We start from the raw sequence: 16,974 nt of genomic DNA on the forward strand, positions 1-16,974 counted from the left end.
AAAAATATTTATACTTTTTACTCAGCAGAATATGTTTGCAGGAAAAATTCTGTAGCTGTTGCTGCCAAATCACCTCTTCTGGTAACCTGGTAGCCAGAGACCCAAAAAGTCCATACTAGAAAAATAACATTAGCCTTGACTCAGCAAGTGGAATGACTATGCATAGCTCACAACACTCATTAAATACCCTAGTTTTCTGCCAAGTGCTGTTTGATTCACAGACTTTTCCCCCAGCCACCTGGGGAGGGACAATCCCTGCCTGTTATTTACTGGGCAAAGAGGAAAGCCTTTAGATCTTTTTATGATAAGAATTCAAGCAGATGGCTGCTAAACCACTTTTTTCCTAGAACCCATTTCAGTAATTTATAATCCTTGTGGATTATGCCAAGCTTTTGCTTGGCATTTCAAAAAGAGGCCAAGAACTGGAAACTGTGCTACACAGGGTACTTTTCCCTGGCTGTTGAGTAAGTTGGCCTGGTGGTGCAGCTCTGTTCACTTTCAGTACCAGAACTGCTGGCTGACATAAGTGGAGTTCTAAAGATTTGGTTAGTAGAACTGAACCATCGACTTTGTCTGAAACTATTCAGTCACATCTGTCACTACTGTGAAAACCATTTTGCCAAAAGAAAAGTTCACTGTGCATGCTAAAGTAATTGTGTAATAAAAATGAATGAAGGAAAAACCTCTACTGAACAAGTGGAAGAACATTCCTTGCAAGGGGATGGTAGGATTAAAGAGTTTTTATAAAATGATCTCCAAAAAGGAGTGATGTGTGCCTTGTCACATGACACATTTAAAGCTGCAAATGAGCTAAACCTATTGAAGTGTAGCTGGACACAAGTTTGGTAGAATGTGACCTGTTTCCTTCTAGGATTCATTGTGCACATCAAAGGAAAAAAAAAAAGATACTGTGTTTGCAGTTCTATTCCAAACCTTTTGTTTTGACAGGTAGTATGGAAGAGCGATGGTCTTTGGAAATTCAGGACAAAGGCCGAGTTACCTGTCCAACATGCCGGGCTGTGGTGAGAAAGACTGTAGAAGGATTGAAGAAACATATGGTAAATTGCAGGCAGGTAAGAACACAAGAGATGAGCAATGTTTTCTTTACTCCTCTTCAGCTTACTGGTGGAAAGGCCTGCACACTGTTTTGTGTTGCACTTAAAACCAGTTTCATATCATCATCATGTCTCTAAGCAACAGTCCTTTATACATCTGTAAGAGGCTGTGCTTGGTGCTTCTTGCTTAGCCTTTTGCTGGAGGTTTGGGGTAGTGAACAAAGGTGTAGCTATTTTATTGTTCCCCTAAATTTTAGTCTCCATAAAATCTCTTCTGTTCTTAATGGGCAGTTACCAGGCCCAAATAAAATGTTCTGCTCTCCTGCTCCTTTCCCCCAAAGAGTTTCCCACTGCTTTGGTTAATTTATGGTTACATGCACCATGTCCTTGTTTATTTCTAGGAAATGTTCACATGTCATCACTGTGGGAAGCAGCTGAAATCTTTAGGAGGGATGAAATACCATGTCATGGCAGACCATAACAATCAGGTAACACAGCTGCTGTGCATCTAAAAATCCTACAAGCAAAACAGTCTTTTGTTCCTTCCCTGGTGCACACAGAAACATGTTTTTTCAAATGTTATACCTGTTCAAATCTTCTCTACCTATTATTTTTCCTGTGAGATTTGGCATCTGAAAAAACAGTAAAATATTACCAGAGATGGTAGGCATGCTACATCTTAGAAAGAGGAAATTAATTTCTGTTTAGGCTGGTTATATGTCACACATAAAAGGCATTCTCAGAAAAAAAACCCAGTTGCTCATTAGGCTGCAATTTTCAGTCCTTTGCTAGAAAGTAGGAGTTTTTCTACATCCAGAGCAGACTAGATTTCAGTTCTTTGCAAGTTCAAAGGTAAAAAAGAGAAGCAGCAGTTTAGTTCTTGTGTCTATTTACTGTTAAGATCCTAGTGCTACAATCTGCTTTTCCTCTTTGCTATTACTTTAAAGAAGGCAATGTCTCTTGTTGTAGTTGTGAAGAATTAGAACTTTTGAAAAGGTCATTTGGAAGTTTGGGTAAGGTTTAGATAATTAGTTACTGTTATTTTTTACAGAGTTCCCAGTACTGTGGTTTCTGAACCTACTGCTGTTCTAGTAAATGAAATAGGCCAGGGATCATATTCTGGCCCTGAGGAATAGGTCTGTCACTCAGTTCTAACTTTTTATTCAGTCTAGGTGTAATTATAAGGTAGTGTAGGAAATAATATACAAAATAACCATCAGAGAGATAATAGAGAAGAACTTGAGCTGTAGTTTAGCATAAATGAATAACTGCTATGGGCAGTTAGTCTGCTTAGCTTTTGTTAGGCTAAGTGGAAATGGTAGGACCACTAGATGTTAAAGATGCATGACAGAGAGAGATGAGTAAGTACTTTCCACAGGCAGAAGTGGAGAAAAGTTATTATGGAAATACACACCCTTATCCTTCCCAGCAGCTATAGTTTGGGACCATTTCTGATCAAGGTTTTGTTCATAGATAGCTATCTAAATGTTAAAACTCTTATCTGCAAAGTGGTTTTCAGGCAGTTTACTCCTTTTAAAGATAATTTGGTTGTTCTGGGATATAGACAGTGATCATTGTATTAGATAGACTTCTGTAAAATCGTAAGTGGCAGAGATTGAATTATTTTGGAAGCTTTCCTTCAGTAGTGTGTTGAGTAATGAATTCCCTATGAGAAGACCTGTAAATGCTGAGCATCCTGTGTTTTTCTTTCATCTCTCTGCTTTGCTTTAGCCAGTTGTGAAGGAGGGAGGAGAATTGGATGAGCAGCTTGAGCGAGACCGCCTTCGGAAGGTTTTGAAGCGTATGGGAAAACTAAAGTGTACGAGGGAGGTAAGCTTCATTGTGCTATGTATCCTAAATTATAGAGCAGCAGATGCATGAATGTAAAATATGAGAGTTCTGCTGGGTATGCTTTGGTGCTGGCCAAAGCTGGATTTATTTCAAGGTCCTAGCTATGCTTTTAAGACAGAGTGTCATTGAATCATAGAATGGTTTGAGTTAGAAGGGACCTTTAAAGGTCATCTAGTCCAACCCCCCCTGCAATGAGCAGGGACATCTTCAACTAGATCAGGTTGCTCAGAGCCCCGTCCAACCTGACCTTGAATGTTTCCAGGGATGAGGCATCCACAATCTCTCTGGGAAACCTGTTCCAGTGATCTAAAAAAATGTCTTCCATCTAGTCTGAATCTACTCTCTTCTTAGTTTAAATGCATTACCCCTTGTCCTATTGCTACAGGGCCTATGAAAAAGTCTGTCCCCATCTTTCTTGTAAGCCCCCTTTAAGTATTGAAAGGGTTCTATAAGGTCTCCCTGGAGCCTTCTCTTCTCCAGGCTGAACAACCCCAACTTTCTCAGCTTTTCCTCATGGGAGAGGTGTTCCATCCCCCTGATTATTTTCATGGCCCTCCTCTAGACCCGCTCCAACAGGTCCATGTCTTTCCTGTGCTGAGGACCCCAGAGCTGGACGCAGGACTCCAGGTGGGGTCTCACCAGAGTATAGGGACAGAATCCCCTCCCTCAACCTGGTGGCCATGCTGCTGTGGATGCAGACCAGGATATGGTTGGCTTTCTGGGCTGCAAGTGCACATTACCAGCTCATGTCCAGCTTTTCACCCACCAGCACCTGCAAGTCCTTCTCTGCAGGGCTGCTCTCAATCCCTTCATCCCCCAGCCTGTGTTGATACTGGGGGATGCCCCGACCCAGGTGCAGGACCTTGCATTTGGCCTTGCTGAACCTCATGAGGTTCACATAGGCCCACTTCTTGAGCTTGTCCAGGTCCCTCTGAATGGCATCCCATCCCTCGGGCATGTCAGCTGCACCATTCACCTTGGTGTCATCTGCAAATCTGAGGGTGCACTCTGTTAAGGGAGAAGCTGCTGCCCGAGCATTCACACTCCTAACAAGGAGTCGCACACACACCATCTGAGACTTTTAACTGTTAGGACCGGAGTCCCTTCGCAGTGGGTGACTCTGGTGAGCCAGTGGGTACCCCTTTTGACTCCTCAAACACACACACTCACTTTCGGGTGCTTCTTCTTCCCTCACGCTCAACACTAGGTTCCCCAAAGCAGAATCTCTAATCAAGGCCTTCAAAATAAAAGTGTAATTTATTCTATCTATGGTGTACAAATTCTGATAGCTCCATCTGGGTGCCTCCGGAGAGGGACCCCTAATACTCACATCCCTGGGCAATTATACCCTTACTATATAAGTTCCCGCCCCTCACACCATAGTCTGGTCCAATAGTAATATTTGGGTCTGGGGTCTTCTTGTCTCTCATTGGGTCCTTTTTCTCGTCTCTAGGTGGGTTCTTTCTCTTTCCCGTTTTTCAGGCTAGCTGTTACTATGCCTCCTTTTCCCGGCTCAAACTGGATTTGGGGCTTTCTGAATCTTATTCCTCCAGTCAGAGAACAGGTCAATGTTAAGTAGAAATATTAAGCAAGCTGTGAGTTCTGCTTTATCATGAATGACTACTTTTAAGCAGCTAAACAAAGTCTTTAAAGCCCTTCAAAACATATTAACAGCTTCTATAATTTATATACATTCCTGTGCTATTATAGCCTCACAATCTTATCCCATTATTGCCACATGCTGTTTACATCTCCGTTCAGGTGTGGTCCGCATGCTCATGTACCACAGCTTTGCCACCTTCCACAACAACTTGGTCCCACTGTCTGTGTTGTTGATGAGGATATTAAACAGTAGTGGTCCAAATACGGACCCCTGAGGGACACCATTTTTCACTGAACTCCATCCAGACGCTGAGCTGTTGACCACTACTCTTTGGATATGACCAACCAGCCAATTTCTTCTCCACCAAATAGTCCATCCATCAAATCCATATCTCTCCAATTTAGAGAGAAGGATGTTGTGGGGGACCATGTGAAAGGCCTTACAGAGGTCCAGATAGATGACATCCGTAGCGCCTCCCTTGTCCACTGATATAGTCACTCCGTCATAGAAGGCCATGAGGTTGGTCAGGCAGTCCTGCCCTTGGTGAAGATACGCTGGCTGTCTCAAATCACCTCCCTGTCCTCCATGTGCCTTAGCATAGCTTCTAGAAGGATCTGTTCCATGATCCTCCCAGGTGCAGAAGTGAGGCTGACAGGTCGGTACCTCCCAGGGTCCTCCTTTGTACCCTTTTTAAAAATAGGTGCAATGTTTCCCTTTTTCCAGCCACTGGGGACTTCACGTGACTGCCAGGATTTTTCAGATATGGAGAGTGGTTTGGCAACTACATCAGCCAATTCCCTCAGGATTCTTGGGATGCATCTCGACAGGTCCCATAGACTTAGGTATGTTCAGGTTCCTCAGGTGGTCACAAACCTGATCTTCTCTTGCAGTGGGAGGGACTTTTCTCCCCCCAGTCCTTGCCTTGAGGTCCATCCACTCAAGAGGTGTGGGAAGAGAGATTGCCAGTGAAGACTGAGGCAAAAAAGTTGTTGAGTACCTCAGCCTTCTCCTTATCTGTTGTTACCAGTTTGCCAGTCATGTCGTCAGTAGGGGGGGTATGCTTTCTTTGACCCTCCTTTTCTGGATGACTTACCTGTAGAAGCCCTTCTTATTATTCTTTGTGTCCCTTGCCAAGTTCAGCTCCAGCCACACCTTGGCCTTCCTGACCCCATTCCCACACAACCAGAGAGCGTCCCTATACTCTTCCTAGGATACCTGTTCCTGCTTCCACTGCCTGTGCATTTCCTTCTTGCCCTTTAGTTTAACCAGCAAGTCTTGACTTACCCATGCTGGTCTCCTGCCTTCCTTTTGTGATTTCTTACACCTGGGGATCGAGAGCTTTTGTGCTCTGTAGAAAACATCCTTAAAGACCTGCCAGCTCTGTTCTGCTCCCTTGTCCCCGAGGGCAGTTTCCCAGGGTGTCCTATTGACTAACTCCTTAAAGAGCTGGAAGTTTGCTTTCCTAAAATTCAGGGTCTGGACTTTACTCTTTGCCTGTCCCACATCCCTCAGGACTAGGAGCTCCACCAATGCATGATCACTGCAGCCCAGACTGCATCCAATCTTGACATCACTGATTAGCTCACTTGCGTTGGTGACCAGCAGGTCCAGTAACACATCCCCTCTGGTAAGGCTGTCTATTACCTGGCTTAAGAAGTTATCCTCCATGCGCTCCAGAAGTCTCCTGGATTGCTGACAGCTCATCATGGTACTTTTCCAGCAGATGTCAGGGTGGTTGATGTCCCCCAGCAGAATGAGAGCCTGCACGATGCCCCCTGTAGCTGGAGTAAGAAGGCTTTGTCAATAGGCTCCCCTTGATCCAGCAGCCTGTAGTAAACACCAGCCACAAGGTTTTGTTTGTTGCCTCAGTCTCTAGTTCTTACCTGTAAGCTTTCAACCAGCTCGTGGCTATTACTCAGAGACAGCTGTTCACAATCTATCCATATCTTGACATAGCGGGCAACCCCTCCACCCCTCGTTCCTCGCCTGTCCCTTCTGAACAACTTGTAGCCATCAATAGCAGCACTCCAGTCATGGGATTCATCCCACCAAATTTCAGTAATGGCAACTAGGTCATAGCTTTCTAGCAGCATGGTGGCTGCCAGCTTCTCCTGTTTGTTGCCTGTGCTGCATACATTGGTGTAGAGGCACTTCAGCTGGGCTGTTGGTCATGTCACCTTCTTAGAGAAACACACCTTGGTTCCTTTGACGTACTTCACCGGTGTTTCGCTGTTGGCTCCTATTACCTCAGGAGCCCCTGGCTCATCTCTGTAAGACTTCAAGTGTGCTCCAGTGTACCTAGCATGTCTCAGAGCAACAGGCTGACGGCCCTTGCTAGCACCCTGTCCATCACACCTTGGCGTGTCATCCCATGGCTTGTCATGGGCGAGCCTGATGTTATCCCCGTCACTCTTCAAGTCTAATAGTCTCTTGAGGCACTTTGGTGGGATGCTGTGTTACCTGGAAAGCAGCAGGATGCCTGGAGAATTTCCTCTAAACACTTGTGAAGCACTGAGCATAGCCAATGCATTTTGGAATGACTGATACTTGGTTAGAACCTCATGACTAAACAAAGTAGGAGTCTGGTGAACACTAACTAGCTCAACTAGAAGTTTTAGGGTTTAACACATGACTTGTTAGAAGATATTCTCTTGCTTACACTAGAAAGGAGTTCACCTTCGGATACTGTCTGATCCCCATTCAAATTCTTTTAGAGAGGATAACTAGGGTGACTAAAATGGAGTTTTTATTTTATATTACTTTCTTTTTTTTAAATGACTTCTTTAAACTATATGGGTAAATGTACATCCAGCAAAGGTATGACTTTATAAATGCATTCAGTGGAAGATGGCAGGGAAGAAGAAGTTAAAGGATAACCATTTTACCTTGCAACAGTATTATAAACTGTTCACAGAATTACACAATTGTTAAGGCTGGAAGGGAACTTCTGAGGTCATCTAGTTCAACCCCTGTGCTCAAGCAGGGTCAGTGAGTATTTGATATGTTGGTGTCTTCAAGTGGGATCGAGAGGACACTGGGTTGTTTCTTTTGTGCACCAGAAGTATTTTATTAATGTGTACTTCTGCTCTTTCCTTAGTTGTTTGTAATAGTTGGGAAGTTGTTTTTTATGCATAATTAACTGTGTGAGTTTGTCTATGGGTTTTGAAAATACTGAGATTGGCCACAGCTAGAGAAGGGAATGGAGAGCAGATGGATACATCTAAGAACATTAAAAACTTACTGATGCATGTTTGATTTGTCCTGTTTCCAAGCTCACTGTCAAGTTTATCACTGGATTCAGGGTTAGGAGATACTCTAGTGAGTGACATCCACAGGAACCATTGGAGTTTTTGTTGGCCTCCGCTGTACCATGAAGCAATAGCTGTACCCTCGGAATAGCTGAAAGTTTTATTTACCATCATCCTAATATTGCTGCGTTTTAGGCAGTTTGACCAGCCAACCAAGTATAAAACCTTCCTCTTTTTCTGCCCAACTCTTCCATTTGTATCTGAAAATCTTCCTGGTTTGTGCATCCTCATTTAACATCTTGCTTCTTCACACCATATATTGAAATTTTCTGTTGTACACTACCTACAGAGAGGTTCTAAGAAACAGTTTCTCCCATTTGCAGCCAATTCTTTGTCCCAGATTTTGTCTATCTGCATAGCCTAATGTTAAAGTTTACTACCTGATTGTCTCTGGTCTGGCAGGAAAAATGATAGTACTTTGGTCAGCAAACTGGATTCTATACACAGTGGTCTGGTGATCACTTGGAGAGCATTTTTCTTCCATGCATTTTTCTTCTGCATTGACAGGGCTGCACAGGCAGCTTCACTAGCATAATGGGATACCTGTATCATGTTAAAAAATGTGGGAAGGCTGCTTCAGAGCTGGAGAAAATGGCTATGAAGTGCCATCACTGTGGAAAAGCATACAAATCGAAGGCAGGACTTGTCTACCATCTCCGATCTAAGCATGGGCCGGTAAGTGCAAATTGCCATGGATAGTGTGGTGGTACTTCAGCCATTCAGACTTGACACACGCAGACTTTTGTCTGCTACTTGGGTGGGTGATTAGGGATAGCAAATCTGCATTTTTCTGTCTCTCTGGAGTATTCTGTCCTTGATACTTTCCTTCCAGCAGTAGCTGTTGCTGTTCAGTGACTAGGATGAATTTTTTAATAGTAAATCACCATGGCAGCAGTAAACTTTTCCCAGCCTGACTTTTGCTCCATGGAAGAATGATACTAACCTGTATAACTTGTGAGATGCTTTTCTTTGCTCTTAAAAGACCCGACATTGGAGCAGAACAGGCAATACTATGCTCATTGTCCATGAGGGTTTTACAGCAGATGATGTGATATCCTTTCAAGACAAGTGGCTGCATGAAAATCTCTGCTTAAGCCTTACTGCTGTGACCCCCCTGAGTAGATTTGGGGGTCTGTCTTCGCCAGTGGGATGCACTTCTGTCCTATGTCTGTGACAGTGAACCACAGCTCCAGCAGCATTTTTGTGAGAGTTTTGGAAGAATATTTATTCACCATGTGTAGTGTAACTGAAATAGGAACTAGTGAAGGAGGCTCACCTTTTTTGGCCTTCATTGCAGGTCACTTTCCTCCATGAGGAGAGAAGAACAGAGAGCCTGAAGGAAATAAAACGGGAGCCAAACAACACAGGCAGAGTTCAGAGGAGATCTGCAAAGGTGGCAATCTACTATCTCCATGAGCTAGCTGGAGAAGAGCTGGCCAAAGAGTGGCCCAAGAGAAAAGTTCTGCAGGACTTGATTCCAGATGACCGTAAGGTACAAGGCCTTAAAAATGCGATATAGGGTTTGAGTCTTTCTTCACATCAGAAGAGTCTTGCACTGGCATCTACCCAGCGTTGCCAGTGTATAGTGGCCCCTGGGAAGCAATATTGAATAAGTAATATCTTGTAGGAGGGATCAGGTTTTGCTCTCTGGTCTTAGATGACGATATTGCTGCTGTAGGAATTGCTGTGGTATAAGTATTTTATCCAGGCAGACTATAATGACTTTAAAGTCCTATTGCTGTAATTTTCAGTGGGCACAAGTAACAAAGGCAGTTGGAGGCAGTATGTTGCTCACGAGTCATAGGCTACAGATCACTGCTGCCATGCAGTGATATTTCATAGCTTTTCAGGCTTCAGAGTTTTGAGGAGGTTAGAGGTAAGAGGAGCCCAAGGGAAAAGGATGATTTATTATTTTAATGGTGTAAGTACATTTAGAGGAATTGTTGCAGTCAAAGTTATGGGAAGTTTTGGATTCTGATATTGTGGGGGTTTTCCGGATTCAGTTGTTTGTAGAGAGTCAGTGAGATGGAAAAAGATCGGTTATTGAGAGTTTGGCTGTTAGAGTAGGAGAAGAAATAGCTTCCAGCTTTCAATTCCATCTCTTTATCTTAGCTGAAATATACTCGTCCTGGACTGCCCACATTTAGTCAAGACGTACTGTGCAAATGGAAAACGGAGATAAAGATGTACCGAAGAGTCCACTGCCCAAATCAGGTAAATCTTAAGTGTTTCTGAAGCCTCAAAGGGGGCAGATTTCAGGTCTGTATGAGCCAACAGCTTTTCCACAATCTTGAAACTGCAGTTTGTCTCTCTGTGGGAGACAAGTTCTGCTCCATCTCAGTATGGTTGGTTAGTGTAACCAAGACCCTGTTTGGACTGTTGCCCTAGGGATGATCCCTCTGGGGATGTATTTGTCCACTTCAGAGCCAGTAACTTGGTGTCAGAGCGGTAGAGTTTTCACATCCAGCTGGGAGCTTCTCCATTTGGAGGTCTGAGCAGTGGAAAAATGACAGGCCCCTGCCTGTCTACCAGATGTACTAAAACTAATTATAGAAGGGAGGAGTAGAGATGGAAATGTAAGAGCAGAGGGACTTTGTCTGGTACAGCACTTAAGTTTTCTTCCAAAAGCTGGAAATGGGCTACAGAAGACTCATGCATGGCACTGTCATCCTGGTCTAGGGATGCTTATGCATGTGCACTTAGCTTCTACAATCCCGCATGGCAGTCACCAGTCAAATCCAATGAGAAGAAATGGCCCCACTGGTGGAAACGATGTGATGCACGTGACACACACTGCTGGATAGCCAAGGATCAGTGGTGGCTTCCATCTGGGTTTGGTGTAGAGACAATGCCTTCCCACTGCCCTACCTCACCCCCAGCACTCTCTCCCCAGTTTTCAGGCTTGCGTCATTTCCAAGTATAAGAATTGCAACTTAATGTATATGGACCTGTCCCCAGAAAGCAGCTGTCCTATTTCACCAACCAGTAACCCAGAAGCATGTCTTGCACCTACCTCCTGTTTCAGGGTCTGGGCTGTCGGTTGAGCATGATCTAGTATCCTGAGACTGATGTCTGAAGCTCCACATGGGGAAGACCTGTAAAGCTGCCCTTTAACAGATTATTGATGTCAGATGCCGTACTTTTGCTCTGTGCCACTAGATACACAAGCAGGGCAGGAGAAATTTAAGTGTCTTGTACTTGCCCCTGTGCTTTGTTTGAAGTTAATCTCTGCTGCACTTTCGGCAAAAAGCAAACTCTATCATTTTACTCAGGCTTTTGATAGAGGGTGAATGTAACTGTGACAGGAGTCTCTTTATTATGTGTAAATGTGCTCAGAAACTGGAAAGATTTAACTTACTGAAAGCTTAAGTCTCTTTACCAGTCTTTTTACCAGAAGCTTTCTGGCTTTGTAGGACTCGGTATCTCCCTCCCTCTACCTCTCTTGCCCCTTTTGGAATTGTCTTCCAGAGAATAAGACTTTCTTGTGGAGGAAGAAGTGATTTCTTACTAGAGTTTTGCTGACACATATGTTTTTTACTCTTTCAGGGTTGTGAATCTGTATATGGCAGTGTCTCAGGACTCAAATCTCACCTCGGCACATGTACCTTGGTTGGTAGCCTTCCCAAACTCACTTTTATACCAATAGCCTGACTGTCCCTGTCCCTCAGATATCTCCTTGTTCAAGCTGTTGTCCTGTCGTCTGCTAATCTGAGTTCCTCACAGTTTGAGTGCTTCCCTATATGCTAATGGGGTTGCCATTGCAAACACTGCTTGAGGCAAAGAGGAAGCATCTTAATGGCATGCATTTTAGTGAAACTGCAGTCCTACCTGTAGATTCACAGTTACAAGAGCATTTTTTCCAGGTACAGTGCTGGGGACCTTGTAACATCTCACAGAGCAGTCCTATGCTTTGTGGGCATAACCGGTCAATAATGTAAGTGCTCCTGTAGCTAAAGCATTGTCTGATATGAATAAGAGTTTCTACTTCTTACTGCTGGGTTATATGTGAGCAACAATATGATGTATAGGTGTATCAGCCTTCTAGGCAGCAATTGGTGATGGATTTTTTTTGTTTTGGTGCCAGGGAGACTTTGTGGCTGGCAAATACAAGTGTCTCCTGTGTGAGAAGGAGTTCATTTCAGAGAGTGGGGTCAAGTATCACATCAACTCTGTGCATGCTGAGGTAAGGCAGGCAGAATGGAAGCCCTCAAACCCCAGGTTGTTGGAGGTGGGGAGGGTGTTGGAGGTGGGGAGGGTGTCTTGGGAAGGAGATCCTGGATTCTTGCCCTGGTTTATTTTTTCCTTCCTCACTGTGGGGAACAGGGTCCTAGACTCAAGTGCCCTTTGATTTGCTTTTGACCATAGCTGGTCTTACGCGTTGGTCTGGGGAGCCAGTGTTGTGTCGTGTCACATGTCTTGTCCCAAGCTGCTGCTGCTCTGTTCAGCTCTTCAGCATTTCCTATGCCTTTAGCCGGGCAATTGCCAAATCAAATCTGAGTTCTCTGAGACAGAGTGACACCTGGGAAGGAACATCAGAGAACAGAGCTTTGTTAGGCAGCTGCCTTTCCAGATCTCACATTTCAGGAAATCCTTGTCCCACAAGGCAGCTTTATTATAAGCCCTGGTAGGCTTTATATGGTATTTCCACCATCAGTACCAACCTGTTGCCTTCTAAACCCTCCAGGACTGGTTTGACGTGAACACAACTACCACCAAAAGCTTTGAGAAGCTAATGAAAATCCGCCAAAGAGAAGAGCAGAGGAAGCAACGGAAGAAACGTCCTTTGACCCGGGGCAAAAAGAAGAGAACTGGGACCCTGGCTGCCAAGAGGCTCCCCAGTGCTGGAGTTGAAAAAATGAGGAGAAGTAAGAGAGGTCGTCCACAGCGGGTGGACAATGAGAGCATGAGTAGCGAGGAGGGGGAGCCCCAAGTTGCACAGAGAGCCGAATTTCCAAAAACCAGCCGCAAGCGAGGCCGAAAGTAAATTCCTAGAAGAAGAGAAGGAGTAATCCTAAAGCCTTTCAGTTACAAGCCCCACTCCCATCAGGCTCATAATCCACAGCACTAATATAAGCAACTGAACGTCTTTGGGCCTGTGACTCCATTCTGCTCGGTGACCTTGATTTTGAAACTGTTGCCTCTGGTCAGTTGTGAGAGACTTCAAACCAAAGCTGTGGTACAGAGGCTGCCTCTCCTGGTGTAGTTCCCTTGGACAGTGGCACTAGCAGTGTACTCAGTGTAATTCCTGCTCTGGTTACAGTCTCAGTTTGGATCATATTAGTTGCTCGTTTAGTGGTTTCCAGTACAGCAGCTGTCTGTTTTGTCATCTTCCTCTGATGGGTGAGATCAGGGTTCTTTTTTAGCAGTTCTCCCTATAAGGGACTGACTAGCACAGTGTTTAGGTCTCTTTAAGGGGGGAATCCTTTCTTGCACAGTATGCATACAAACTAAGCAGCGCTGTGCAGCATACAAAGGCTTTAGCTTGCCCTGTAACCGTCCTGTCTGTTGTCAGCCAGGCTGCCACAGAAGAGCAAATACCTTCCTAGCATGTGCTCCAGTCTGTTGCACAAGGCATCATCTCTACTTCATACACTGATGTTTAGGCTCAGCACCAGACCATAGCACATGAACTCTGGTCTGCTTGGAAGTGATGGGACATCATTACTACCCTCGTCAGGAACCCAGTATTCCCCTGGCATCTGTCTTCTCTAGCACTGGGCATTGAATGTATGTAAAGGGTCTTTTAGTCCAGCGAGGAATAAATATCCTCCAGACTTTCAGAGATTCACTGGCCTTTCAGAGACCCCCAGTAACTAATGTAATAAGACAGCCTTCGTGGATACTCTGAAGACCACTTGTTTCAAATTCACCGGGGAAACAAACTTACTGCAAGACAGTGCATATCTATGATAGCAGTCTTGCTAACGCTGAAACCCAGGTTCTGTTGAATTGCCTTGCCAGTGTGGTATTCTGTCATGCCCGTGCTCTCATAGTGTCCTTTTTTTCTGCACTGTAGAAGTCACCTTCGTTGTCATATATCACCTGTTTCTTTTCAACACTGCTTCCTTTGTGTGAATGAGGTACATTAGCCGTGGCTTCCATGTGTGGAAAAGGTTGAAAGAAGAGGGTTCATTATTCTAAGTCATGTATTGGCATGAACTCTAGATCATAGGGAATATCTTCCTGTGCTCTGTAAATGCAGCAGATGTCATAGAAGCTAGTAGGAAGCAGCAGCACAGGCAGTCCTACTCTGTCTTTCAGAGAATGGGTTCTCCAGAATTTCTGTTAGCTAAAGACCCACTGTACCAGGAAGTTTCAAAATTTGACCTTTTCCTTGCAGTTTTGCAGGCAAGAAAATAGGCAGCTGGCTCCCCGTTAATTTTCGCTGACTACCAAAGTTGCTGGTGCTGAAATTCACAGGGAAGCCATTGCAGTGCCTGGTGAACAGGCAGGTTTATATGTATGTGTTATTACCAGAATAATCACATTGGCCCTGACAGTGGGAAGTGCTGTATGGCCAGGGTGTTCTCAAGAACTGCCTCTCCCATATAATAAGCAAAGCAGACCCCAGCTGAGCATGGTGTGTCTCTCATGGGGATTAACACCTGTTCAGTAGTGAGACAGCATGCAGTGCTCCATTGTGATTTACACACAGTAGTTACAACTGCCTTTTAGAACCAGCTGTCACTGTGGTTGCAGTGCTGCACTGAAAGTATAAATATGTGGACTTCTGTGCAGGGTGTATAAGGTTTGCAGTAAGAGGGACAAGATCAGAAGATGACAAAATAAAATGTCACCAGTGCAAGAATGTGGTTTCTTGTCTGTTTGGTGTGTAGTGTTCTTGGTACCATCTCTACTTGCGCAACACACCCCAGCCTGCCCACTTGGTTGTCCTGCATGCTCTGGTGCTGTTCAGTTGTCTGCACCATTTCTCCTCAGTACTCCACTGTACACAGCTGTACATTGACCACACCTGTTTACTACCTTCCCACCCGAGAGGTGGACAACATGGTAAACCCATGAATTAAAGGAGGTTTTTCTTAGTGGATTTCAGTCCAGAGTCCTATTTACTGTCATTTATGAGTTACTAACGAGACCTGCTTTCTACACATGGATACTTGGTGACCACTTGGGTTTTGTATAGTTACATCAACAGCATGTTCCCCCCCATAACATGGCGTGTGGAAGAAAAAATCATTATCCAACAGTCCATTCATGCTCGATCACTATTAGCAGATTGTTCACTGGATTGGCTCAAGCTGGTAAGAGGTGGTGGCACTGCTGCACCAGCACATTCCACTGCTTTTGAAGAGTGTTACCTGTTCTGGAGCACATGCATCCTGCTGTGGATGGACTAAGGCAGACTACCCAATATGACTGTTGCTGTGCTCTACTGCTCTGAGGGCATGGGAAAATTTAGCCTCAAGGAAGGTATTTTAATTGGGGAATTCGCATCATGTGTATTCAGGGCTATAAATAACATATAAAACCAGCTAATTGTAGCACAGCCTACTGTGCTAAGATTTACTGTTCAAGCACCCATGAGTTTACTGTTCAATCCATTGTTAAAGAGTTCAGTTATGCTAACATTTTGCAAATCCAGGTCAAAATTCTACCCTATAGAATCATGGAATGGTTTGGGTTGGAAGGGACCTTTAAAGACCATCTAGTCCACCCTCCTTGCCACAGGAAGGGACATCTTTCACTAGGTCAGGTTGTTCAAAGCCCCATCTAACCTGACCTTGAACACTTTCAGTGATTGGGCATCCACAGCTTCTCCGGGCAACCTGCTCCAGTGTCTCGCCATCCTCATCACAGAAAATTTCTTCCTTATGTCCAGTCTAAACCTACCTTCTTTCAGTTTAAAACCATTGCCCCTTGCCCTGTCACTACAGGCCTTGGTAAAAAAGTGCGTCCCCATCTTTCTTGTAAGCCCCCTTTAAGTATTGAAAGGCTGCAATAAGGTCTCCCTGAAGCCTTCCTTGTCCAGGCTGGACCACCCCAACTCTCTCAGCCTGTCTTCATAGGAGAGGCATTCCAGCCTGCTGTTTTCGTGGCCCTCCTCTGGACCCACTGGAACAGGTCTATGTCTGTCTTGTACCATGGGCTTAGAGCTGGATGCAGTGCTCCAGGCAGGATCTCACCGGAGCGGAGTAGAGGGGAAGAATCGCTTCCCTCGACCTGCTGGCCACACTTCTTTTGATGCTGCCCAGGATACAGTTGGTTTTCTGGGCTGCGAGCACATGTTGCTGTCTCATGTCCAATTTTTTGGTATCCCCAATTCATCTGCAGGGCTGCTCTCAATCCATCCATCGCCCAGGCTGTTTTGGTATTGGGTATTGCTCCGACTCATGTGCAGGACCTTGCACTTGGCTTTGTTGAGCTTCATGAGGTTCACATGCACCCACTCCTCAAGCCTGTCAAGGTCCCTCAGGATGGCATCCCTTCTTTGAAGCGAAACAGCTGCACCACACAGCTTGGTCTCATCTGCATACCTGCACTCAATCCCCTGTCTACATCATTGATGAAGACATTAAATAGTATTGGTGCCAACACAGACCCCTGAGGGACACCACTTATTGCCCTAGCAAACTTCACTGTGCTCTTATAAATTCTATTTAAGCAAGTACATATTCAGAAAGAGATCCAGTTTTGAGGTGGGGAAAGTGATAAAAGAGAGTAGCTAGTCTCTTGATACTTGTTCCAGTGATAAATTACACTAAAAATTATGTGTCTTCTCATTTGAACTTTTTTTAATTTCAGCTTCTGCATCTCATATTGCTCAGTCCTGGTAACTTAAATAGCTTTATAGTATCAGAAATTTCTTCCTGCATATTTGTAGTCATAATTATCACTATACATAATTTGCTGTATGAGCTAAAGAGACTTGCTAGTCTCAGTCAAAACAGTTTTTTCTTTTTTTGTGATTGTTGTTCTTTGCTGACATTTTATACATTGATGGGTGTATTTTTGGCTTTTTGAGTCCAAAGATGTGAACCAGGAACCAATTGTGGTATTCTGTAATAGTCTGTTTTATATGGAACACAATGATAATGTTGCTTTGCTTTTAGCTACCCCTTTTTTTCTTCATCAACTGCTTCATTACACTGTTCACATTCAGCTTGCGATTTATGCTCTTAAGCACATTTTTCAAATG

The 16,974-nt window shown here is 44.4% G+C and overlaps 1 protein-coding gene across 4 annotated transcripts in view; it reads left to right on the top strand.

Annotated features, from left to right (window-relative positions):
• Positions 1-14,860, top strand: part of ZNF512 (zinc finger protein 512) — a 26,853-nt gene extending 11,993 nt beyond the window's left edge. For all 4 annotated transcript variants that reach the window (XM_075048749.1, XM_075048750.1, XM_075048751.1 and 1 more), the window contains 9 exons: positions 949-1,073; positions 1,457-1,543; positions 2,787-2,885; positions 8,325-8,492; positions 9,115-9,309; positions 9,930-10,031; positions 11,364-11,426; positions 11,902-12,000; positions 12,502-14,860. In XM_075048749.1, the coding sequence (XP_074904850.1) occupies positions 949-1,073; positions 1,457-1,543; positions 2,787-2,885; positions 8,325-8,492; positions 9,115-9,309; positions 9,930-10,031; positions 11,364-11,426; positions 11,902-12,000; positions 12,502-12,801 (1,238 nt within the window). In that variant the 3' untranslated portion in view covers positions 12,802-14,860. The remainder of the gene's footprint in view (positions 1-948; positions 1,074-1,456; positions 1,544-2,786; positions 2,886-8,324; positions 8,493-9,114; positions 9,310-9,929; positions 10,032-11,363; positions 11,427-11,901; positions 12,001-12,501) is intronic.
• Positions 14,861-16,974: the final 2,114 nt, after the last annotated feature.

Source organism: Buteo buteo, chromosome 17 (assembly GCF_964188355.1).
Source record: "Buteo buteo chromosome 17, bButBut1.hap1.1, whole genome shotgun sequence".
NCBI lineage: Eukaryota > Metazoa > Chordata > Aves > Accipitriformes > Accipitridae > Buteo > Buteo buteo.